The 25223-nt window shown below is 29.8% G+C and overlaps 1 protein-coding gene across 5 annotated transcripts in view; it reads left to right on the plus strand.

The window, feature by feature from the left end:
• LOC106688768 (sodium/hydrogen exchanger 9B2) overlaps positions 1–9804 on the plus strand; it is a 182035-nt gene extending 172231 nt beyond the window's left edge. For all 5 annotated transcript variants that reach the window (XM_014433390.3, XM_014433395.3, XM_014433394.3 and 2 more), the window contains one exon: positions 9515–9804. In XM_014433390.3, coding sequence (XP_014288876.1) covers positions 9515–9745 — 231 coding nt within the window. In that variant the 3' untranslated portion in view covers positions 9746–9804. The remainder of the gene's footprint in view (positions 1–9514) is intronic.
• Positions 9805–25223: the final 15419 nt, after the last annotated feature.

Consider the following 25223-nt stretch of genomic DNA (forward strand, 5'->3'; position numbering starts at 1 on the left):
TATATAAATAAATTTGAAGTTATTTTTTATTCATCGACTTTTTTTTTTTCTATTTTGTAAAAGAACTGTACACAATGGGTGAAAATTCAGATCGTATTTTAATTAAACGAACTCTAAAGTGTATAATTTAATAAATGTATTTTTTTTCAGTACGTCATTCTGCTTTACTTTTTTGTGTATCATTACTGATCGTAGCCCGACCATCTTTTCCTCATATCGAATTTTAAAAATAGTTTAATCACTGCGATAGATCGGGAGGCTGATAGTGATTTTTATATGGCTAAGTGTTATAAAAATCTGTGGCTGAAAAAATAGTTGTTAATATAAGGAAACAGCAAAATTTAATAACTCAGCAAAGACTAAACGAATCCAGGTTGATTTTGGAACTAAGGAAACTTCAAATTTGCTTTAAAAAAAAATTCGCTCGGTACATTTCCTAAAAGTTTCCAAATTTCAATTACTGTATTCCTATTATTACTTCCCCTTACATCCACCATGTCCAAAAAAAAATTATATTTACACCATAACTCCTCAGCACAAAAAGTATTAATTGACTCCAAAATTTAAGAATCTATAAATACACAATTATTAGTGTTGAGATATAAATTAATTTATATGAGATTTTAATTAAGTTTACGATGTTACCCCCTACTATGATTCACTGGTCATATTAACTCATAAATAAACATTATATATCATAATATTGCTGGTGAATAATTTATTTTTACTCAATGTAGTGTAGTTAATCATCTCTCGTAGATCTGTATCTAGTCCTATCGCGTAAATTTACTAATTAATTATTAAATATTGCGTTAATTTGTAAAAAAAAGTATTTTTATAAATTTTTTATCAAGCAGCTCATAATAACCAGTTACATGATGGTTTATAAGTACTTTCACATTTCACAGTTGTCAAACCTTTGAGAAGTCATATCATGAACAGTTTACCACTAGTTTGTAACTAGGATTTTAGGACATTAGGATTCTCTTCTAGTAGAGTAAGTTTTCAATTAATCAGATGACCCCCTACTATGATTCACTGGTCATATTAACACATAAATGAACATTAAGATCATAAAGAAGAGGTATATTCTAATGAATGAAAAATAAAATTCAAAAATCCAATTTCACTAAATATAGTCATTTGCCTCATACATCGTTTTTTTTTGGTTGTTACTAATATTGCATGAGGATCCAATAGAGAGGAATAAATCCTGTTAATGGAAAAGCACTTTCCTTATCCTCTAACGCTTGAACGAAAAAACCAATTTCTTTTAGAATCAATTTTATTCGTTTTTTCTTTATTGATAAGGAAAGAAAACAGCGTCCCAGAATTGGTTTTGTCTCTCTAGACATGTCTCCTACAATTCAAGGAAATGTAAGGAGAACGAAGAAATAAACTTGAATGTTTCGCTATTACTTTACCTGTTTGTCAGGATTCGGTTTTGTATTTTTGCTTCTATTTCAGTAAACAACGTGACAATGAAATGGAAGAATACAATTCTAAAAAGATTTCTTAGGTGTTGTTCTTCTATTAATTTAAACTGACATTTTTACTTTGTATGCTGCTAGAGGCTTTGAAAAGGCGGATATTCCTTTAGAATCAAAACCTTACAAAATTCTAAATTTTTATTAATTGAGCATTTCTCAATGTGATATAACAATAATAATAAAGTACTGTAGAAGTCAAATAGAAGTCAAACACAGGTAAAGATGCCCTTCGCCGTTGGTTATCGTGCTCAACTCTCTGAAAGCTGTATAAAGCTACAAATCAAACGGTACAAAATTTACTGTTTTGAGTGTTTTTTTTACAGCACATAAATACTTTAGTGTAAGGGTTTGGCCGTGATCCGAAAATTACTTTTTATGTTTCTGTAATCCTGTTATTCTGCTTCTGGTTACTCTTATCAACTCTCTGTAGAACTATAACAGTTTTTGTGAAATGATACAAATGAAAAGGTACATAATGTACTGTTTTGAGTATTATTTTATCAGAAAAAAAAACAGCAATTGAATTCTGTATTTTAAAGATTTAATCGTGACCCACTAATTCCTTTGTATATAGAATATTTATATAGATTTTGACTTATTGAATCAGGAAAAATACTAAACGAATTCCATCCCGTCAGGTTTTTGGTAAAATGAAGTTTTACAATTTATTTGGAGTGGAAGGCTCAATAGATAAGTACAAGGCAAATGTCCCGAGAGATATAAATGAATGCCCACCGATTTGCACATAAATAAACCCTCACATAATATTCATGTCACTGAAGTTTAACATCTCCAGATCATTCCTGTGCCACATAATTATCTGTGAGTGATAGATATTTACAAACTGTTTTATAGTTATCTCTATATAATCTCTATACACACACAAATACACTTGTAGTTATTACTTCACAACTAAGTAAATCAATGATTTACTTCATTTCACCCACTGACTAATTATAATCGACACTGTTAAAGCCATCTCAAATTTTCTGTCTTTCTGAAGGAAAGTTTTAAAAAGAACAAAAACAAAATACACTGGTTCGGGTTATAAACGTTTATTTTGCTAAGTTAACAATTAAAATTAAAATCTATACCACTACAACCCATGAAGGATCTGGGATTTCAGTACTTTGTTAGGAAGTACTGTTACTTGACCAACGGTTGAGCAAGGAGGTGATAGGGAGTGAGGTAGCACCGTGGTAAGGCGCGATGTTACTAACTCCAAGGACCCGGGTTCGAATCCGGCTGGAGTGAATTTTTTTTCTGTTACACTGCAGCCGTGAGTCTACCCTGTGGGTTCTGGAGCCCTCCTGGGTTCCACCCAGCATCATAAATTGGGTTCCCTTAATTGAGTAATAATCTGGCAGTTGAGAGTGATTCTAAGTTAATAATAGAAAACATAAATTAAAATCAAAATAAAATATAGAATAAAATAGTCCTTCCAGATAAAAGAAATGAACTCCGATCGGTCAAAGACGATGTTTTAGTTTACGATTGTTCCTACGTCCACGTCTATACGGTGCTCTAAACGTTTTCGCAGAAAAAGGTCTGGTGAAGATATGTGACCAACTACACAGGCGACTGGGCGAAAGACCTTAGGCCGTAGATTGTTGCTAGGCAAAATAATCCTTACTGGCCGTTATTCCATTATTTACACTAAAGTATAAATAAATCTCTCTCTTATAAGACAAAAACAAACTTAAACAAATAATATAAATATGAAATATTACGCCTAAATACAAGTGGAAGTGGGCTACTACATAATATGTATCGTGAAGAATAATGTCAATGGATGAATAGGCTTAAATGACTCCTGTTAATCCTCCAATAGTAAATAAAAATACGAATTCTAAAGCTCATAATATTGCTGGTAAATAATTTATTTTTACTCCATGTAGTGTAGTTAGTCATCTCTCGTAGATCTGTAGCTAGTCCTATCTCGTAGATTTACAAATTAATTATTAAATATTGCGTTGATTAGTAAAAAAAAAGTATTTTTATAATTTTTTTATCAAGCAGTTCACAACAACCAGTGGGGATACATGATGGTTTATAAGTACTTTCACATTTAACAGTTGTCAAACCTTTGAGAATTCATATCATGAATAGTTTACCTCTAGTTTGTAACTAACATTAGGATTCTCTTCTAGTAGAGTAAGTTTTCAATTAGTCAGATGACGTCCACTTTTGATGTTAACGATTTGATAAATTATGTTATTCTATCATTACTTTTTTTTGTTGAGTTTTCACTATGTATTTTTTATTTAACTCTTATCAAGTTTTGCTTATAATAATTAACGCCGATGGTTTCTGTTTTGTTATACTGGATGCGGTATTAAAAGCATTTAGACCTTTAAAAAATGATCAAGTTCGTAATTTCAAATTATTGGAATGAAAGGTGTTACGTAAAATAATGGGGACTAAAACTGATGAGCAGACCAATATGAATGATTGCGTAAGCAGTCTAGATGAATGAACAGCGGGTTTGATATGCTAGGATAGGAGGAGAATGATATTAGGACGAGAGTATTAGTATGTCTGCATTCATGAATTATAAGAGTGTATTATTTCAAATTAGTTGTTTCATATTTATAATAATTATATGTATCATCAAACATAATATCATTCAATTACATATTTACATTGTTTGTTATAAATTAAACACCACTCATGTTCAAAATTAGCTCCAAGATAATAATATCTTTCAGAAGTTAAAAGAAATCTATGAATGTCTGGAAATCTGGACTGTTTTTAGCATATTAGGAATACTGAACAATTTGGAATTTTCGAATAAATAATGTGGCGCCCTTAGCATGATGCTAAACGTTATAAAAATGTTTTAAAACGAACCAATTGTGATAGGGCTGATTTAAAATAATTTAAATTGTTTTCTTGACCATAATAACACTAATAGCCTAATTCCCTCCGTTTTGGAAATATGCATTCGTAAGCGAAAGTAATTGATGGAATCTAATATAATCAATAATGGGCCAACCCAATTGATAAACAAGAGTATCTACAAAATTGGATAAAGGTTTCCACCTATCGAACGCTTATTTGACGACGGATTCGGTACCAAATTGGTTCCCTCATTTCTGAATCCTAGAATACAAGTGAAGTTTTTTTTATTATTAGGAGCTTACCTGCCTTCGGTTGTGATGTATCAATACTTTTCACATGTGATTTAACTCTTTTGTGGAGAAATTATTCTACTTTGGATAATCTATTACCAAAATTGATAGTTGCAAAAAAAGGCTGGTTTTGAAATTCTATGCCTTGATTTAAGTAATAAATGTAGTGATAATTTCTGATATTTCCCTCTTATATTCATTTAAAAAACATATAGTTTGATGCATAAATATTGTTGAATGTTTACTTTTTAACCCCTACAGGAATTATGAAACGAGGGTTACTTCACTATTTTATTGTATTTTAAAAATGATAATAACCTAACTAATTCTAATTAATCTACATTTATTAACTATATATTCTTATAAGCTGATAATTATTATTAAATCTCTGATCTTGAAGCTTCAAAGATTAGTGAATGTACTCATATTAACAAATAATTGTAAGATTGTAAGCCTTTTATGTGATGATATCAGGAGTTTTTTAAAAGGGAATTTAAGGGATCCATATAAGGATCATTGTATAGATAAATTATTTAGAATTGCAGAAGCTCAATATTTTATTTCCCTTTCGGAATTTTTTGTGAATTACTAAGTGGCACTTTTAAATATAATTTTATTCGATAATTTAGTATGAGATTTGCTTATTTAGATTTATATACTACTCTCTTAATTATGCTTCCAAAAATTAGAGATATTTTATAAGTATAAACTATTTTTGCCAGCAGAATAAATCAACTTGTTAAAATAGGTACATGACAAAGTAAAAGCTTCACTAAGAGACAGCCACGAAAGTGACTAACTGTTAAGAGGGATAACTATTGCAGTTACTCTATCAACATTACTGTTGATGAGATTGAAAACTTAAAATTAAGTCTTTAACAAGTTCTGAAACGATCAAAATACAACAATTTTCATTACAATTTGAGGTGGATAATGTGCGACAGTTCACTGTGAAGGTGTGTACATACTACAATGAACGTGACAGTCACTTCCCTCACCTTATCGGTACTTTCAACTACTAAGCTATATTTCGAGTGACAGCGCTGCCACGACAGTAAATGCGGTCATGATGGAAACTAACACGAAGTTTTACTCCTTTGCAGCAGATGTGAAAGTCGCTATAATGAAAATCGTCATTGTGTAATGGATTTTTAAGCTGATTTTTGCTTCCTCAATGTTACAAATTCTAGTAGACACTTTTTTGTTAATTATTTATTAGATTAGCGCTAAATTTTTTTTCATCATGATCATCGATTTTTTTAACCCCTCGTTTGTGAAACTATTTATATCGACGTTAAAGGTGTTCTAATTTAGTCATAGCTTTCATCTCACGTGTTATATTCATAGCGTGTTGACAGCTTTGATCGTAGGTGGATTCGTTGAAAACATTGTTGAAGCTATTAAACTTTACTTCGATTACTTCGATTTTACACAAACAAGTCGGATGCTCGAAAAGTAAATCTAGTTGATTTCATAGGAGATTGAGTATAATTAAACCTAATTAGAATTTATGTTTCATGTTTCTTACTTATAAGATCGTGTTTTAAAATAATAAAAAAATGTATTAATAATAACAATAATTATTCAATAGTCTCAAACTTCCTTATTAAAACATATTACGTGTCCAATGTTTTTTTCTGAGCCGGCCATCATCAAAGATAGTCTTAATTTTAATTTCCCAGCCCTATTAAAATTTGCACAAAATTATACCCAAGTAAATTTAACATAGTTAAAACAAACCTATTTGTCACTATATAGTTTACTAATGTTTTTTATCCTTCACAATTTATAGTAGAGATGAAATTGGTAGTAAAATACATAAATGTGAAGGATAGAAAATATTAATGAATTAGATTAATTATTTTATATATTCTTGTTTGAGAGTGGTTTAGTTTATTCTTAATTTAAAACCAATTTGATCCTTTTTTTCTCTCAACTTTTCCAACGTTTCGACCCTCAGGCCATTCTCAAGGGTACCTTCATAATTGATGTCATTTCCTTTTCCAAATGCAGGCTAATTATTTTTATCTCATATAACCTTTTCTAAATAGTTTTTTCCTGGATTTAAACCTTTTATAAAACACTTTTCTTCCTTCCTTCATTCACATTTGCAACTTAAGGAAAAAAATATTTAGGAAAGGTTATATGGGACAAAGGAAATTAGCCTGAATTTTTATTAATGAATGTTATAGTGACAAATAGATTAATTTCAACAATTTAAGTCAGTCTTAAATTGTCTTGACTTAGGCATATTAGCCTGCAAATTTTAATGAATCAATGTGAAGCTGTGATACTAAAATTAAATTGTGCTTAATTATGGCAGGATAGGCCGAAACGTTGGACACGTAATATGTTTTAATAAAGAAAGTTGAATAGTTCCAGTTTGATTGTTTTTTTCATTATTAATAAAGTTACCAGTATCGATCAAGGCAATAAAAATTTTTATAAAATAAAAATTATATTTAAAGCTATCCTAAATATTATATTAAAACATAACATAAACAATATTAAATATTAATCAAATAGATTAATCCAACATTTTGAAATATATAAAGCAAATTATTTTTAATGCAAGTTCTATAATTATAAAAACTAATCAATCATATTCCATACAAATACACTCCACACTTTCCTATTGACCATTTTCAAACGGTCAACTGCACCTCAATATTAAATAATACTTTCAAATATAAGAGGCATGGAATTATTCGTAAAAGGCCCTTAGCTGGGAAAAGGGGAGATTGTATAGGTCTCTCACTGAGATATTTATTGTCCTTGGGGCTTTTATATGTACAACATAAAATTTTACGAAAGATTTTTTTTTTAAAACTTACTACTAAAATAATATAAATTAATAAATTTTTAAAGTTAGCTTATTTGTAATCAACAGACTAACTCTGTGTAAATTGTTACTTTTCCCTGTTCCGACCATATTTTACCTAATGGTTGAACGTGTTAGTTTACAAGGTTTTTTTTTACTAATTTTCCGATTTAACATTTTTTGCTTCGAAAATGGATGTGCAGTTTCTTATATATATTTTAACTCAACTAACTCAACTTGATATATTTTCTAAGTAAACATTTTTATTACGTATAAGGATTTTCCTTTTATGCCGATAGTGAGTATAGTAGATAAGCAGAGAATACCGGACCAGTTTGATTGACTACCCAATACCGAAAAAAAAATAACAGAACAGTTGCTCTATTAAAAATTTGAGAATTCACTTTTCAAAATAAGTAGAATTCAAGAATCAAATAAAAAAAAATCCACCTGACCATTATGGGCAGCTTTTCTCCGAAAGTCACAACCTTATTCTACCCATGGTGATCCCCGGATCGTGACATTACAATTCATCAATTTTAAATTCACTTAAGGCATAATGATTTTGAAAAATACTTAATTGTTGTTCAGTTACAGATGTAATAGATAATGTAATTAACAATTTTATTTTATTTTATTAATTAAGAAGAGTAAACAAATTATATTTTACTTAGTAACTCACCCAGTGACAGACAAATCGTAGGTAATATTTTTAAATCTTATTATTATTATTTTTTTTTAAATACTTTTTTATTTATTGATAGATATTACAATCTGCCACACAGTTTTGGGCAATAGGTGTAATAGTGATGAATGATCTCATACATACTAAAATAAAATAAAATAAATAAATGAATAAAAAAAAACTCTCTTAAAATATATACAAACAGAAGAATAGACAAAATGAACATAATCAAACTATCTGTATGAAAAATAAATAAATAAAGTAACATAATGATATAATAATATAGTCTCTAGTCATATTTACACTCCTATATACAATATTTACACAATCGACCTGAGGATTCCAGAGCCCACTCTATCTCCCACCTGTGATGGGTAGAGCAGAGCTTGAAATATCCCAGCGCATCCCTCTCGCCGCATCACTGGTAGTGAGCCAGTGGAGGCTGAGCAAGTGCGCTAAAGCCACAAACACTCAACTTGAGTGGAGAATCTGACCATTGCCAGAGCTCCAATTGTCCATTTTTATTTTAATAAGTCTCTTGGCCACTACCGTTTCATCCCTGTAGGTGGGCTGTAGGGATGGGTGGAACTAGATAAGGTTTGAACCAAAGGGTTAGGATGGTTAGAAAGGTTTATATGGAATTTTGAGAATTAAATCTTATTATTAGCGACAAAATCCTTCGTAAAATCCTCAATGCTCCTTACTTTATCACAAATAAAATCATACATAAAGACCTTAATGTTCCCTATGTAACCGAACCAGCCCGAACCAGATATCAGTCCTTCCATTATAAACTCCCTAACCACTCAAATCCTCTAGTTTCTAACCTTGCATCCTCTTCCATTTCTGACAATCCTCCGAGGCGCCTGAAAAGAAGATGGTCACGAGACCTGCTAATATAAAACGTCATTAGAGTGCTGCCAATGGGTAGTTTCTCTACACGCCTGTAGCATTGCAATTTAAGATTTACTAAATGTATTAAAATGTACAGTTATAAATAGCAATAAATATTTTTTAAAAAAAAATTATTAGCGACAGCTTTTATTATAGTTATAAGAACTGACTACTTTATGAAAATGAAAAATCATTGTTACAATTTTTTATTTGTTTATTTATTTATATAAAATAAAGGAAACAATATTCTTCCTTAAAATGCTGCTTATAATGGTCTTATCCATTTGACACTGACATGTTTTTTTACGGTTATGATGTCTTGTTTCTTAATATAAACAGATCATTAATTCACGAGGCCAAGAATTCTCTATCCAGGTACTATTTATAGTATCTTTTAAGATTATTTCTATATAAAAAATAACATGTGAAGTCAATAATGAAGGATAAAAAAAATTAATTTCGATTCATTGGACTAAAATTTTTTGTACCATAGGCAGCCCTGAGCCCTCAGGTCATTGACATGTGCCGGAAGGTCTTCGGGAACGATACCGACGAGACTTCAGACTCCTTCCGACGTTCCAAGTTCATCATTCTATCGGCGGTGTTCGACATGATCATCACCGCTCCCGTATCCTACATCATTGTCAACAGCCAGGCCCCCAAGCTCCTGAGGAAGCCCAAAGTGGAAAACATTGCGGAATCCAAGAGCCTAGTCAGAGTATAGCAATAACTTATTATTTTTGTGATAATAAAGTTTTTTATATAACTTTTTCTTCCTTTGTACTTTACGATTATTTATTTAAGAATAATATATTGCCAATAATTAACATTAATATTTTGTAGAAACTGAGAGACAAAGAAAATTCAGAACGTATTAAGTCAAGTTTGACTTAAGACATCATTTGTCAATACCGTGAAAGTTCTTCTTACGGATAACACTATTAACAAAAGTCCCTTATAACGGACAATTTTAAGAAAGTCTCAGCCATAAAGGTAGTGGAACTTCCCCTTATCGGATGCGGTTTTATTTCCCATCAGGACTTTTAACTCCCTTATAACGAACCCAATTCATACAATATAAACGTACTAACACCTAATTTCATAGTTTAATGGTATAGAAGGCAGAAAGAGACTTATAGTCTATGCAGCATTCAGTTGTAAAAAAAAAAAATGTGGTTTTAATTTTCAAGATAGTAATCCAAGTGTAATAAATATATTATTACTGTATGGTATTAAGAGAGAGTATAATCCAAAAATCAATCCGTCCGTCAGTCATCAACGTCTTTTCTCAGAGACTACAACGCCAATTTTCAATTAATTTATTAATATAGACACAGATTAATCTAGAATGAACCTGGAAATTCGAAAGAATGTTCCACAATTTTCAAATATGTATCCTACCAACGCCAATCAAAAAACTCATCGTGACTACCTACGAGGGAATATCACTTTGTGGATGTTCAAACCTCCTCAATATCGCAAGAATTGCCATTTAATCGAAAATATATAGTTTGATTCATTATCTAGCAAGTGGTACCATTGTCGTGGCAAGAAACTCTTGTTTGTTTATGATAAAAATTAACTTCAAGTTAACGTTAACAAAGATCCAAGATACGTGGGCGTTGATGACTTTAGGGTTTTACGCCCAAAAGCCCCAACCTACAACAACAACAACAACAAAGATCGAAGCAAACCAATCTATTGAGGAACAAGATAAATTCACAGCTTGTTTTTTATTAATTTTTCGTATTATTTTTACAATTATTATTATTGTAGCTAATATCTAATACAACTGATTTATTGCAACTTAATAAATTAGTAAGAGGACACCTTTCTATAAAATAAATTGAAATGTAGATTTTCCAACTTTGTTTTTTGCTAAATTCCAAGTCATGATTACTGATGTAACAGTCGATTTTTATTTTTCTGGTGGAGGACCGAGGATATTCTTTACATAAAAAGAAGGCTTACATAATCAGGAATGTTAATCATTTTCTTCAGACAGGATTTTCCTTGGACATCCGTTGGACACATAGATCACTGACATTTTCTCGGCCGAACCCTTCAAACACAATTAATGGGTTCAGACCGATTGAATAGAGTAGAACAGTGGTGGGAAGGACACTACCAAATGGGACACAAAGGGGCCTGTTACAAGCTTCATTAGGAAATTCATATATGCGACAACACGTGGCTGGAAGGCCACTGTGTATTTTAATCACTTATGTGCTCCTATAAATAGAACTCAGCAAGTAATTTATTATTCAACATATAATATCTTGCAATTAAAAATATAACTCTCAAATATTTAAGAGAGTTACTATTCCTTTTTAATATTGTCTATGATCACTATTTTATTAGGGAGCCAACAAAATTGATCCGTTATACTTCCCGAATGTACTTTTATCCCGGTCGGTAATAAAATGACCAAGAATAGGCCCAGCTAAGCATTTTAAAAATAATTGGTTCCTGGGTAAACAAAAAGTAAATAATAGTGAAAGTAAGAAGTTTCACTCAAACTGTTTAGTACGAGAGCAGGGGCGGGGGGAAGGCAGTTATTTCACCCCCATTTTTGATTTATTTTATGAAAGCTATGTATGATTACTAGTCTAAATTAATGAGTCTGCCAAGTATAGGTAGAGGGAATAAAAAATTGCGGCTGTTTCAAAATGTTATCGAAAAATAACACTATATTTTTAAAACTACCAACAACAATAAAAAACCTAAGAAAAGATCTCTGAAAGTAGAGTAAATTTTTTTAAATGTGAGCCCTTATAGAGCTATTCAAGTTCAAGAGTTCCCGAGATATAGCTTTTCAAAAATCCAATATTCCATAAAAAATGTACTGAAAAATCGGTAGTTAATGAATTTATTTAGAGAAATCTTATCTCAAAAACCATTTACCTTACAAATGTTTGCCAGTTACTGAATTAAAGCTAGTTAAGTGTAATATAAACTAGGTCGTTACGTTTATCTTCGTAGTAATACTTTTTAGGATATTTGACAAAATAAATTCGCAAAATGTTAATTTCTAGTTAATCGGATAAAATGTTTGATTTTTGAAAAATAAATCTCAGGAACCATAAGATGTACATGTGTCTTCCAGAACTCGTTATAAAGGCAATTTAACTTACTATAAAGTAGTTTATGTCTCTACTTTCTTAGGGGTTGAAGTTTTAATGATATTTACGTATGAATATAACTTTTGCACATGAAATTTTGTTTCAACTACTATAAATCAATTTATTTATAGTAAAAACTACTACTCCTACGAAGATAAACGTCATAAACTGCTTTACAGTACATCAAACTAGTTTTAATTTGAGTACTGACTGATTTCTGTACGCCGAATGGTTTTTGAGATATAGATTTCTCAATATAAATCAGTAACTTCTGATTTTTAACAGCATTTTTATGAAATGTTATTTATTTAAAAGCTATACTTCGAGAGCTATTGAACGTAAAGCTCATGTTTAGAAAATGTACTTTACTTCAAATAATGTCCGCTTAGGTTTTCTAGTGCTGTTGGTGATTTAAAAGATATAAAGCTCCGAGTGAAAAAATAATTTTTTTTAACATCTTAACAGCTGCCATTTTTCGTTCCAACTACTTATATTTTGCTATACTAATTAATTTTGACTAGTAATTATATAAAGCTTTCATTAAAGTAACCGGGGTGAAATAACTGCCACATCAGCTCAACTCAGTTTTGAACTTTAGCTCAGGCTTTCTTTAAAGTTTGTACATACATATGTTCTTTAGGTATAGGTAGGTATAACCTAAGATATTGTGAAATTTTATTGAAATGTCATCACTCGTTTTTTTAATTACAGAGCTGCTAATTGCTCATAAATATGATAACAAAAGAGAACAAGTTTTGGAATCGCTAATGAAGCTTCTCTGATTTAGCTAAAGATATGGGATTGGTGTCATCGTCAATTCGATGTATTTTTATATAATATGCAACACTCTAGAGGTTAAGAAAAGTCAACTGTTCTAAAAATCTAATTTAAATTTTAAATTTTAAAATTTTCTCAGAAATTACATATTTTAAAATGCATTCTTTGTACGTTGTGTTGTTGCAAAATACAAGGAAAAATATAAATGTGAAACGGAATTGGCTTTACTAAAAAAAAAATAAAAACTAAAGGTAATTTTTAAAAATTAAAAATTAAAATTAGAGTTTAAATACTAATTTCAATTAAATTGTTGAATACTATTACTGCATAATTTTAATAATTTGCATAATAGACCTAACTATAATGAAGATGATAATGGTTTATTTTTGATATAAAATGCTAAGTAGTAAAAAAAAGAATCCTTGCAGTTTATTAAAGCATTGTTCTTGGTAAGTCAAAAGCCACACGTTTTGCATCAGCAATTACTCAATCCTTCCCTGACGCTCATAGAGCTGTATACTATCTAGCTGTCTGACAGACCATTTTGTTTCCCGACTAGAACATGATTTGCAAAGGTAAACTTTTAATATGTATTTTTTTAAATTTTATTATATCTTATATATTCGCAGTCATAAGGGCTTTAAGTCGATGAATTTTTCAGGAGAGCAAAAACAAAGTTCAAAAAATCATGTAAAATCTAATTTTTGATATTTTTGTAATTGTTATTTTTATAAAACAATATTGAAGTAAGTCAATCTGAAGCATAAAGACCTTAATACCAACCGGTAGCTCTGATTTGGATAATGCTACGACATAATCTCCAAATGCTCAAAACGTGACTTAAGCCCTTATGACCGCGCATCAAAGATATATTATGTGAGATTCAGTGTCTATCTGTTAATAGTTATTTAAATCCTAAATTTATCATGGATGTTTTTATATGTTTTACTATATACATTTCATCAAAAATAAATGAAATATATATATATTTTTTTTTACCATTACCAAAAGTTGGGAAGCTTTTTAATCATCCAGAATAAGGAAAAAAAAATTCATAAGCATGAATTTCCATTCACATTTCACGTCTTAATTAAAGTGAAGTTTTACTTGTGTTGCGTCTATCAATTTAGCCGTTAATTTTAAAATTTATTGATTATTTATTTACAAATCCTAATGAATGTCATAAAATGACAGACTATTTATTTTATTTTGTTTATTTATTTTTTAAATTTAAATTTATCCTGGAGTGATATCTCTATATCATAGTCGTTTATTGAGTAAAGTTTTCTCGCATACAATAAATTAAATAAATACATAGAAAAAATGTTTTTAACTTAGATTAAATACTACTTAGATTAAATATAGTTGAATAAGAAAGCTAAAGTAAACAGAAAATTAAATAAGCTGAATGTGTATCTAATCGCTTTATTTGATATTAAGTATATTGCATAAGAAATCTCGATAATAAACAAACAAAAGGATTGCTATCCTAGAATAATCAAGTACAACTATGCTGGCTGACTTATGTCATTTATGTTAGTAGAAGCTATGACAAACATTTATATATTGATTTTCTCTTATAATTTGAGCTTGGGACATAAAAAATAATCGAATAAATTATGATGTTAAGCTAAAAAAAGAGTGGGAAAGGTTAAAAGTGGTGAGTAATCAACCTACGACAACAGACGTGTGCAACAGAACAAAATGAATAGAAAAACATTTCCAAATAACTATTTCCTTATTTTATTTTTGGTTTAATGATTTCTTCTTGAGAGATTATGATATGTCATACGTTGACTAATACAATCTAAGGACGTTGCGAAATAGGCCAGGTAAGATGTTTTTATTTTTTGGAAAAATTCGTACTTAAGGGTTTATAAAAACGCCAAAAACTAATCTAAATAGCTTTTTCAAAAAAAATGTTTGCCTACTATATGAGAAGCTATTTTAGATTTCGTATAACTTTAAATTCAATTAATGCGATTAACTATATATATTTGTTATTATACGGCACCGCTAATCTACACACAACATAAAATTTCGTGGGGCTTAGGCCACTCTAATTACACGAAATAGTACAAATTGGACTTTCATAGTAACTTATGGTAAACAAATAAGAACCGGAGAGATGAAATAAAATGTTTGAGAAAAATGTCTTAATTTGAAACTGCTATTTCTCATAAAAAGGCATACAATCTATAAGATTTCATACGAGATTGGGGATTCACCTTTCCAACCGTTGTAGTTACGTTGAATTTTGATTACATTGTGAGGAGTTATGGATTTATTTCGTGAGCGCGGAAAATCAAACATAAAAATTTCCAATTGATTATATGAAAATATGTTTTAAGAGTTTCAAAATACACCGACACCTATTCTGAATTAATTTTACGTACACAGAATTTTTTTTTCTATACTTTACTTGTAGCGACTTTTAGTTAGTTTTATTTCTTTAACACTTAAACAAATATAATATGAAAAAGGCTCTTGTTCCTATACAATATAGAAAAATTAAATGAATTGGTATATAATAACTATTAAATACATGCAGATTAAAGGCGGTGTGCGATAACATGCACAATTTTTTTTTTTTTTTTTATTTATTTATTTGTTGATATTTACAACTGTATAAAAAAATACAACCAGTAAATTTGATCGTAATGACATATGATATGACTCAGGATGTAGAGAAACTACCCAGTAGTAGAACTCTAAAACAGTTTACAATATAAGGTCACGAGGCCATCTTCTTTTCTGGTGCCTTGGAGGATTGCCAGGAATGGAAGAGGAAGCAAGGTTAGAAACGAGTGGGTTTGGGTGGTTAGGGAGTTTATTATGGAAGGAATAATATCGGGTTCGGGCTAGATCGGTTACATAAGGAACATTTATGGATGGTTTTATTAGTAACAAAATAAGGAGCATCGAGGATTTTACGAAGGATTTTGGATTGTAAAGATTGGATACGAGAGGAATTCGAAGGTTTAATGGAGCCTCAAAGCTCAACTCCGTATATCCAGATGGGCCTTATTATTGCCATGTAGATCAGTCTTTTGTAATGAGTTGGAAGTTTAGACCGTTTGTCAAGTAAGTGCTGTAGTAGTCGGAATCTGCGTGCAGTTTCCTGTCTTTTCAGTCTTGTGTGAGGATTCCAGGTTAGTCGTTTGTCAAGATGAAGTCCAAGATAACGAATCTGTTCTACAGGGGTAAGAGCCACATTATTAAAGTATACTGTAGGGCAGTCGGCAGGTTTACGACGAAGAGTAAATGTGATTTGTTGGGATCCAATTTCGACACCATTCTTCGAGGATTGTGATATATATACAATTTTTAAAAATATGTAAACTACATTGTTTGTTTGTTTGAATGGCGTGATACCTTCTGTCATCAACGCTTGTGGATTATTATAATTATAAACATAAAAATACACAAATACCAATTCACTCACGCTTAAAAATAAAAAAATTAAATTAAAATTATAAGATAATAATAATATTTAAAAAAAATAAAAATCGAAGAAAGGCTATAATTTGGAAAGGAGGTGATGCTGTTTTAAAAATTTAAACATTAAGTGATTTTAGCTTCCTCATCTATGAGAGGTTTTGATAAATTTAGGGTAAGTACAATTCTGCTTAGTGTTACCTCAAAAGTAGGTTTAATCGTGAGAGTGGACGGTCTGTCCACGTATGGTCTATACTGGCACATCGGTGGTGGTAGTTTTTTGACCAGATGGGAATGCTTGAGGTATCCTTTTCTTAGTATGGCCTTTTCTCAAGCGGGTTAAATTATCTTTTATCTTGTAAACTTTCTTTTTTTCCGTTTTTAGGGCGCATTGGCAAGGAACCATGGACAAGTGTCTAATTTTTTGTCAGTGTAAAATTTAAATTTGGTTTTTCTCATATATTGCAAATTTTAAAATTTCAAAAAGTATTCCTTAAATAAATTGTTTTGATGTAAACCGTAGGGCAACACATATATGTGGAGTTTAAATGGCTTCATTAATAAAAAAATAATAATAATTATTACAACAACATAACTGACAACAGAACACAGAAATAAACATAACTGAGACGTAAATAAGCCAATAAGCTAGAGATATATCAAGAGATTTTTTATCTTCGTGAGCTTCTAATTTTTCACTAATATTTTCAATGTAGTTATGGGAATTGGTGTTTCAGAATTGAATCCATGGGACGCCAGGAATTGGTGCGTTCCATGGATACAAAAACGATAAAATTACCAATCAATCAAACGTTATTTGGTTGACAAATTTAATTTTACAAAAGGACAGGTAGGATAAAAATGATAATTATTATAGCACGTTAAAGGTCACAATGCATCTCTTGTACATTATAAGGTGGTAAAGAAGAGACATTTTAGTTCGGTAGGTAAATATCTTTAATTCCTTAAACATCAACACAGTTGCTTTTGTACATTTTATGGAATATAAAAATGATAACTTTTTTGAAAGTCAAATTAAAAAAAATATATACCAACATTTTTTTTGATGAATTTTATGTAAAAAAAAAAAAATATGACATCATATATCTTTTCCATGTAGTCACCACGTTGCATTTATTGTTTGTACTTATAACAATAGATTTGTCACCTGCTGTTTGTAGATTTATGCTGTTCAATTGATCGAACTCATAAAAGAAAATAATTAATAAAAGTGATTCCCTAAAAGATAATAAAATTATTCATTTAAAATTACAATGAAAGTTATTTATTTGGAAAATAAACAGAAAAACAAAATATAAAATAATTAATAATCAAAAGATAAAGCGTACAACAATGATTTGCATACTTACACTGAGTACAATTGTTTACTTAAAAACCTAAATTCATAAGCAAGGCCTGCTGATGAAACAGTTAATTGATTAAACGTAATTACGCAAATATGCTTCAACCTCTAATGAATTAGTTAAAGTCAATTAATTATTATACCATCCGTGATTGATTTGTTTTAGCTTTAACTAGAATAAAAATGTTTATAATCATCACTCTTGTATTTACGGGCAATTAAATATTCACTAACCCTCAAAAGGTAGAGGTGTTACAAGTGTAGCTCAAAATGATGGTAACTCATTAACTGTAATCTATTTGAATGTAACAGTACCCACTGTTAAAGCCCTAAGAAAGATTTATTTTTTAATGTTCTTTTCAGTTGACTTTTCAATCATATGTTTTTTTTTGTCTTTTGTTTATTTATAATTAAAACAGCTTTTCACAGTTAGTTTGTTAAAACACTGCATGAGGTTGGCTTTCATTATATATGAGTGCTGCGGGCTTATGAAGATCTCGTTCCAAGGAAAGTTCAGAATGAGGAACTATTAAACATCCAGACATGTTGACGGGGACTTCAAGGCAGTCTATTTCATTTTTTTGAGGTATTACACATGTTAATTTGTAAACCCTCACCCACTGAATGGAGATTCCATTTCTCACCGGCCCTCTGCCATTGTTTTGGAGTCTACTGCAAATTGTATGAGGCATCAGATTTGTACGTGTCTGATGTTATATATACGCAATTAAGTAGAAGCATTATAAAAAATAATACTTAAGATGAAAAACATATTAATTTAAACACAGAGAGTAATTTTCTCGTCTAATGTAGTTTTATCAATTTATTTTTTATCAGAGAAAAGCAAGCATCAGAGACCATCTCTGCCTCAATATCACTGTCAAAATCAATATTTAGACCATTTTTATGACCAAGACCTCATAGTACAAGAGTTCGGTGAAAATAATTCAGTTTCACCCTAAATTTGAACTAATTTAATGAAAACTACGTGTGATAATAGTTCAAGTTGATGGGTCTGTAAAGTATAGTGGGGGAAATAAAAAATAGCTATGTTTCAAAACTTTTAAAACAATTAATTTTTCATTTGGAGTTCTATATCTTTGAAAATATCTACAACACAAAAAAACGAAATAGAATATTATCAATATTTAATATTCTATTGTAGTTCTATATAAAATATGTTGTTAAATGAAAAAAACGAAATAGAATATTATGTAAAATAGATTACATTTACTAAAATATGAGCCCTAATAGAGCTAGTCACTTTCAATAGTTCCCAAGATTCAGTTTTTTTAAAAGTAATACTTTATAAAAAATATAATAAAAAATTATTAGTTCATGAATTAGTTGTGGGAAATTTATATCTCAGGAACTATGATACGTACATGCGTATATTACTGTTAGGGCTCATATTTGAGCAAATTTACACTACTTTAAATGATGTTCTATTAGATTTTATAGTGTTATAGTAGATAGTTCTTAGAGATTCAAATGAAAAAAAAAATTTTTAACGTTTTAACAGAGTCACCATTTTGTATTCTCTCAAACTATACTTGGTATAAAGAATCATCAGTTTTGATTAGTAATTATACATTATTTTCATTAAATTAATCAAAAATTGGGATAAAATAAATATCTTTTTACTCCTTTTGGGTTCTTGGAATATCATCGCATATATTATTGGGAATGATTGAATCCAGTCACACTTGATAAATCAAGGGATCTTTCTCATCCACTAAAGGATCATTTTATCAGTAAGTAACTGACAGATATAATCATCAAAGTGCTAATTCATAAAATATGAGTAAAAATGGTGCGGAAAATCAAACAAACTTACAGTTTCCAATGGTTGGAAAATTCAATTCCTCACAAGACACCACAGTCATCATGAGTGCGAGATGCAGTGTAATATATTTAAAATCTAGTTGTCTACGCTATAACTTACTTCTTTTCATCACTAAACAATCGGTCTTGGCCGAAGCAACAAGATTAAATTATTAAAAAAGAAATTATTTTTTACTTACAATTTGTTATCTTCAGCACTTAAGGGTTCAGTTTATTCAACTGTTTTACCTGAAAATTGAAAATTTAATTCCAGTATAAACCTATGCTAAGGACTATGGGTGATGATATCTCACAAATATTAAAAGTATGTATAAATATTTAATTGCGATTTATTTGTAACTATTATAATTTTTATTTGTTAACTCTGAAGTTATGTAATGTTAACAATTGACTATGAACTGGATACATGAAGTTTATATTATTTATATAGTCTAGGTTTTTCATTTTATTGAATTCCTATTAATTAAAAAAAAATGTAGCAGCTATTTCATCTGTTAATTATCGTTATAAGAAATGACATTACGTATTTAATTGTGACCACACTTCGTTAATCATAGACGATTGTTTAGATACATTTTTTAAAATTTATTTGCTGCTAGATAAATATATTGTTTTTTTAAAAGGTGTTACTTTCTAAATATTGTTAAAAAAAAATCCTTAGTTAAAAATGCATGTTTAGGAAATATTTTGAATATTAGACCTGTATCTATGGCCGAACTGGTTGGCTATATTTCAAAGGCAGACACTCTCCTATGCGATAGAAGGATTATTTACTCAAAGGATCTCCTAGAGGGAGTTGAGATCCTCTTGTGAGAGAAGAGAGTACAGAGGAAGTTGTCCATTAGGTCGATAGAACTAGTCCCTCTGGTGAAATGTGGACAACTTTACATAGTCGTTTTGTAGCTGCATCGGGTTGATAATGGAGAGCTGGGGCAAGAGGATATGTGGATTATGGTTCCATTGTGGTATGCATACATTTATATTTTTATTCATTAATGTCAGTTTTCATGACACTATAAAGAACAAAGAGGGAATTAAATACACTTAATGTAATTATTTCCATATATTATTTATATCAAAAGTTAATTGAAATTAAGAGTTGTATTAAAATTTTTATTTCTGATCTTTTTTTTTTAGGCATTTAATTTGCAATAGTGAACGCTACCCCAATCTATTCATCTGAATGCAATTAATAAAACCTAACTCTTAAGGATGTGATAAAAAATAGACTTCCCATTTTTCGAAGTTATTTATTTATCCAATATTTTCTTTTCCCATCTCCTAAGCTGAAATTATAAATAGTTTAAATAGTGATTCTAACTTCAATGCTAAATCTTAATTACTTTATATCTTCAGATTACTTAGCGTTTCGCCTACAATTCTTACAAATTCCATAATTATTCATAATTTTCTCTTATCACATTTAAAATATACGAGTATAAAATAAAACGCATTGTTACCTATGTGTATCACCTAAGTACCTAGATGAATATTTAGTTATTTAAATAAAATTGTAATATTGAGTTTAAATTTAAGAGGAATGAACTTCGATCAGAATATATTTAAATTTATTTATCTAAATTAATACTGCATAATTAATACCATTCTGTTTCCAAGATTTTTTTTTAAATTTGAAAACATTCGAAATAAAAGTATTACGTTTTCATAAATTCTTCTAGTTGCTTATTTTGTGCTTTTATAAGGACGATGAATTAGATGCATTTAAAGTTTGATGTTATAGGATTTATTCCGTTGAGAATCTTAGAGTCTTAGGTGTGAAATATATCATAAGGTGCACCAACTTGTACATTACTATAAACTGAGTCAACTCAAAAGTTGTTATTGTAATTTTTTTTTTCACTTGTAATTTTTTTCTCTTTAACTCTTAGCCTATTTACTAGACATTATAAGACCTTTGATTAAAACTGGCATGCTTGCAACTTTAAGCGAACGTTAATATCTCTGTTCTCTTCCATGGCGTTTATAGAATTTTAGAGGCAAGTTGTTTCACTTGTATGAGGCAAAGTTCCGAACTTGTTAACACAAAATAGAAGCCATTCTAGTGTCGTTAGTTTGTCTCAACTTGAAAATCGATTGTTGTAGTTTCGCTACTATGATTCTTAACTGGCGATATACGACTATAAATTTATACACTTATATAATTAGATGAAGAAAGCCTTGTTTAGCTAGTTGATATAATTAGCTAAGCCAGTTAAAACCTTTGTTTAGTCCAGTCAAGTTAGACACAACCCTAACATTAATTTTTAAATCAGTGATACGTTATGAATTTTTCAGCACCTCCTAAACCCGTAGAAGTCCATTAGTTAGTAATGGGTAGGGAATTGATGCTGTAAAAACCTTAAGTTTTATCAGGTTTTCGCTTACATTTCAAACATTATTTGGTGAAATGGTGAAAATGAGTTCGGTGAAAAATTAAACTAGCATTCATTATCCACTAAAGTTTAACTCTTGCTCCTCTCTACTGACAGTAGAAACATTTGCATTTGAGCAGAGACTAAAAAGAATGTCTTCAGAGTCAAACATTTTCATTCATATTTTAAGTTTTAGATATTACAGAATATATTTGGTTTCATTTCTGTCTGTTTTTTGTCAAATTTGAGTTCAAATGATCCGATTTTAATGAAATTTTTATCGTGCGGGTTAGCACCTAGTTGGCTTATCGATTTTATCAAATTCCGTCCACTACTTTCTCTTATAGCTTACTTTATAGGCTAAGTCATTTTATTAAGTATTTTTTAAAAAATTATTTAATGATATTTACAACTGTATTTACATAAAAATACATCCATTAAATTAGATGTAAGATCGTAATGATATTATACAAGCGTGTAGAAAAACTACCCACTGGTACAACTCTAATAATATATCTACATTAGAAGGTCTCGAGACCATCTTCATTTCAGGGACCTTGGAATCGTGTCAGGATTCGAAAAAGAAGCAAGGTTAGAGCCACTAGGCTTCGGATGGTTAGGGTGTTTATTACAGAAGGAATGATATCTGGTTCGTGCAGGGTCGGTTAAATATGGAACATTAACGCCATTATGAATTTTATTTGTGACAAAGTAAGAAGTATTGAGAATTTCACGAAGGATTTTGGGTTGTAAGGATTGGATACGAGAGGAAATCGAAGGTTTAGTGGAGCCCCAAAGCTCAGCTCCGTATGTCCAGATAGGCCTCATAACAGTCATGTAGATCAGTCTTTGTGATGGATTGGAATTTTAGACCGTTTGTCTAGTAGGTGCTGTAATAGTTGGAATCGTAGTGCAATTTCCTATCTTTTCAGTCTTTTGTGAGGATTCCAAGTTAGTCGTTTGTACAGATGTAGTCCAAGATATCGAATTTGTTCTGCAGGGATAAGAGCAACTTTAGTGAATTATACTGTAGGACAGTCAGTAGGTTTACGACGAAGAGTAAAGGTGATTTAATGGGATGTATTTTTATTCTCCAATTTTGGCACCATTGTTCGAGGGTTTTGATATGGGATTGGAGATTTTAGGGTGCAATCAAAGAGTTATTATTAACTGCGAGTACACATCGCCGTCAGCTTACGTGGTGAGGATCGTGTTAGGATCAGTTGGGATGTATAGTCCATTTTTAATTCACTTGGACGTAATAGCATACCAATTTGAATAAATCTATATGAGGCTGTGATACTAACATTATTTTTATAACATATAAATAATGTTGATTATAAATTAATAAAGCTAATTTTATGAGATTGTCCTTGATGACGCCAGTTTGACATGTAATATGATTTAATAAAGAAGGTAAAGACTAATTTGGATAATTATCGTTATAATTAATAAAACTACCTGTTTTGAACTAGGTACTAAAATGATGTATGGATGACATGATTTCAATGTCACTATTGAAATCATTTCATCTATGTATCATGGTTGAAAATTATTTTACACTGGATTTTTTATTTGATAAGCCTTTACTATTTGTACTACCTCTTTGGACCATATTAACATATCCAGTATGTTGTTTTGTTACCTCTCTATTGATAAGTCTAATTTTGTCTATTGTGTAATTAAAATTAAAATTTCTAATTTGATTATTTAATTCTCATTTTTTTCCCTGATTTTTTTATTTTTATATGGTTAATTTATTTATAATATCGGCGTAATGTGTATGTAAATGTTTTGTGTCTGTTTTATAGTTTACTGTATCTTTAATATTGTTGGTACTATATTATATGGATCGATTTTAGAAACCTTCTACTGTTTTTATGTATATTATTTTGGGATTTATATTATTTATTTATTTATTGCCAGTGTAATACAATTTATATTTTTGAAATTTTTACAGTTAGTGACATGTTTCTTAATTCTGGTTTATAGTTTTTTGGATATCTCTCCAAAATGTATTTCCTCAAAATTTTCACAATCTATATTGTATAGATCACATGTTCTTATAAGGAGGAAGTTTTTCAACCTTAACTTATTAATTTATAAAAAAAATAATATCACACTTCCTAAAAAGAAAATCCATAGTAATCTATTTTTTCAATGTGATATGTGATAAATTATGAAGAATAAGGATGCTTATTAGTTACTTATATGAATAAATAAGGATGCTTATTTTCAAACAGAAAGTTGAAGTTTTATTTTTTAACTTTATTTTTTTTTAAATAAACGGGTTTATCATTAAGGACAATGGGTTATAGTGACATATGTCATCATTTACAGTTTGTTTATTAACAAAAGAAAAATAAGCAGTAAAAAGTAAATGAAAATAATACTCCTAATAAAAAATCAATATAAGTTGAATAATTACTGCCTAACTACAATTAATTTATCATAAATTATTTGTTGTTAAATTCATTAAAATCAGGCAAAGGTATGATTTTTGTTTATTCAATATTTTGGAGGAAAATTGACGGATAGATAAGTGTGATGAATTCCAAAAGAGGAAAGATGAATGAGTGTGGATGAATGTTTGTTGAAGGCAGTAGTTCTATAACAGGATATTCATAAATCAATAGGTTGAAAAATTGAATTTAGGGAATAAATTGAGGAACCTACAGTGACCAAAGAGGAAGGAAGAATTTTTTGTTTAATGGACTATCAAAAACTAGTAAAAGAAATCAAGATAGTATCGCGGTCAGGAAGCATGATAAAGCCACATTATACACCAAAGAGACCTGTGAATGTCTAGGAAATCCAAAAATTGATTTTATGAAGGAATTCAAAACTTTATATAATCCTTATATCTATAAAAATTAATGATTTGTAAACGAAAAAAAAAAGTGGAGGGAAAGGAAGAGACAGACACTGAAACGCAGCCAATTTAAATATATCTAAATCAAACATGTTCTGAAGGTCACACGAAGATGTAAGTGGAGAAATCTGATAAGTATAATCTTAAAGATTTGAAGCTGAACGGTGTTCAGTTGCGGGTGGGATACAGAAGGCAACGATTCATTATGGTATTGGGAACGAACCTTCGGGGCTGCTAGGCTTTATTATCAGTGTTCCAACACATGTTTGAACTATTATCAAACTGGCAGGTTTAATAATACAGAATATGGGCATAGGTTTTCGAGATGAAAATACCGACCTACTCATGATCTCCTTACTGTTAAGATGGAAAAAACTTGTGTTGGAACAAACTTATTATAATTTATTGAATAA

The sequence above is a fragment of the Halyomorpha halys genome, unplaced genomic scaffold (assembly GCF_000696795.3).
Source record: "Halyomorpha halys isolate HHAL.00 unplaced genomic scaffold, Hhal_1.1 Scaffold1198.1, whole genome shotgun sequence".
NCBI classification, from domain to species: domain Eukaryota; kingdom Metazoa; phylum Arthropoda; class Insecta; order Hemiptera; family Pentatomidae; genus Halyomorpha; species Halyomorpha halys.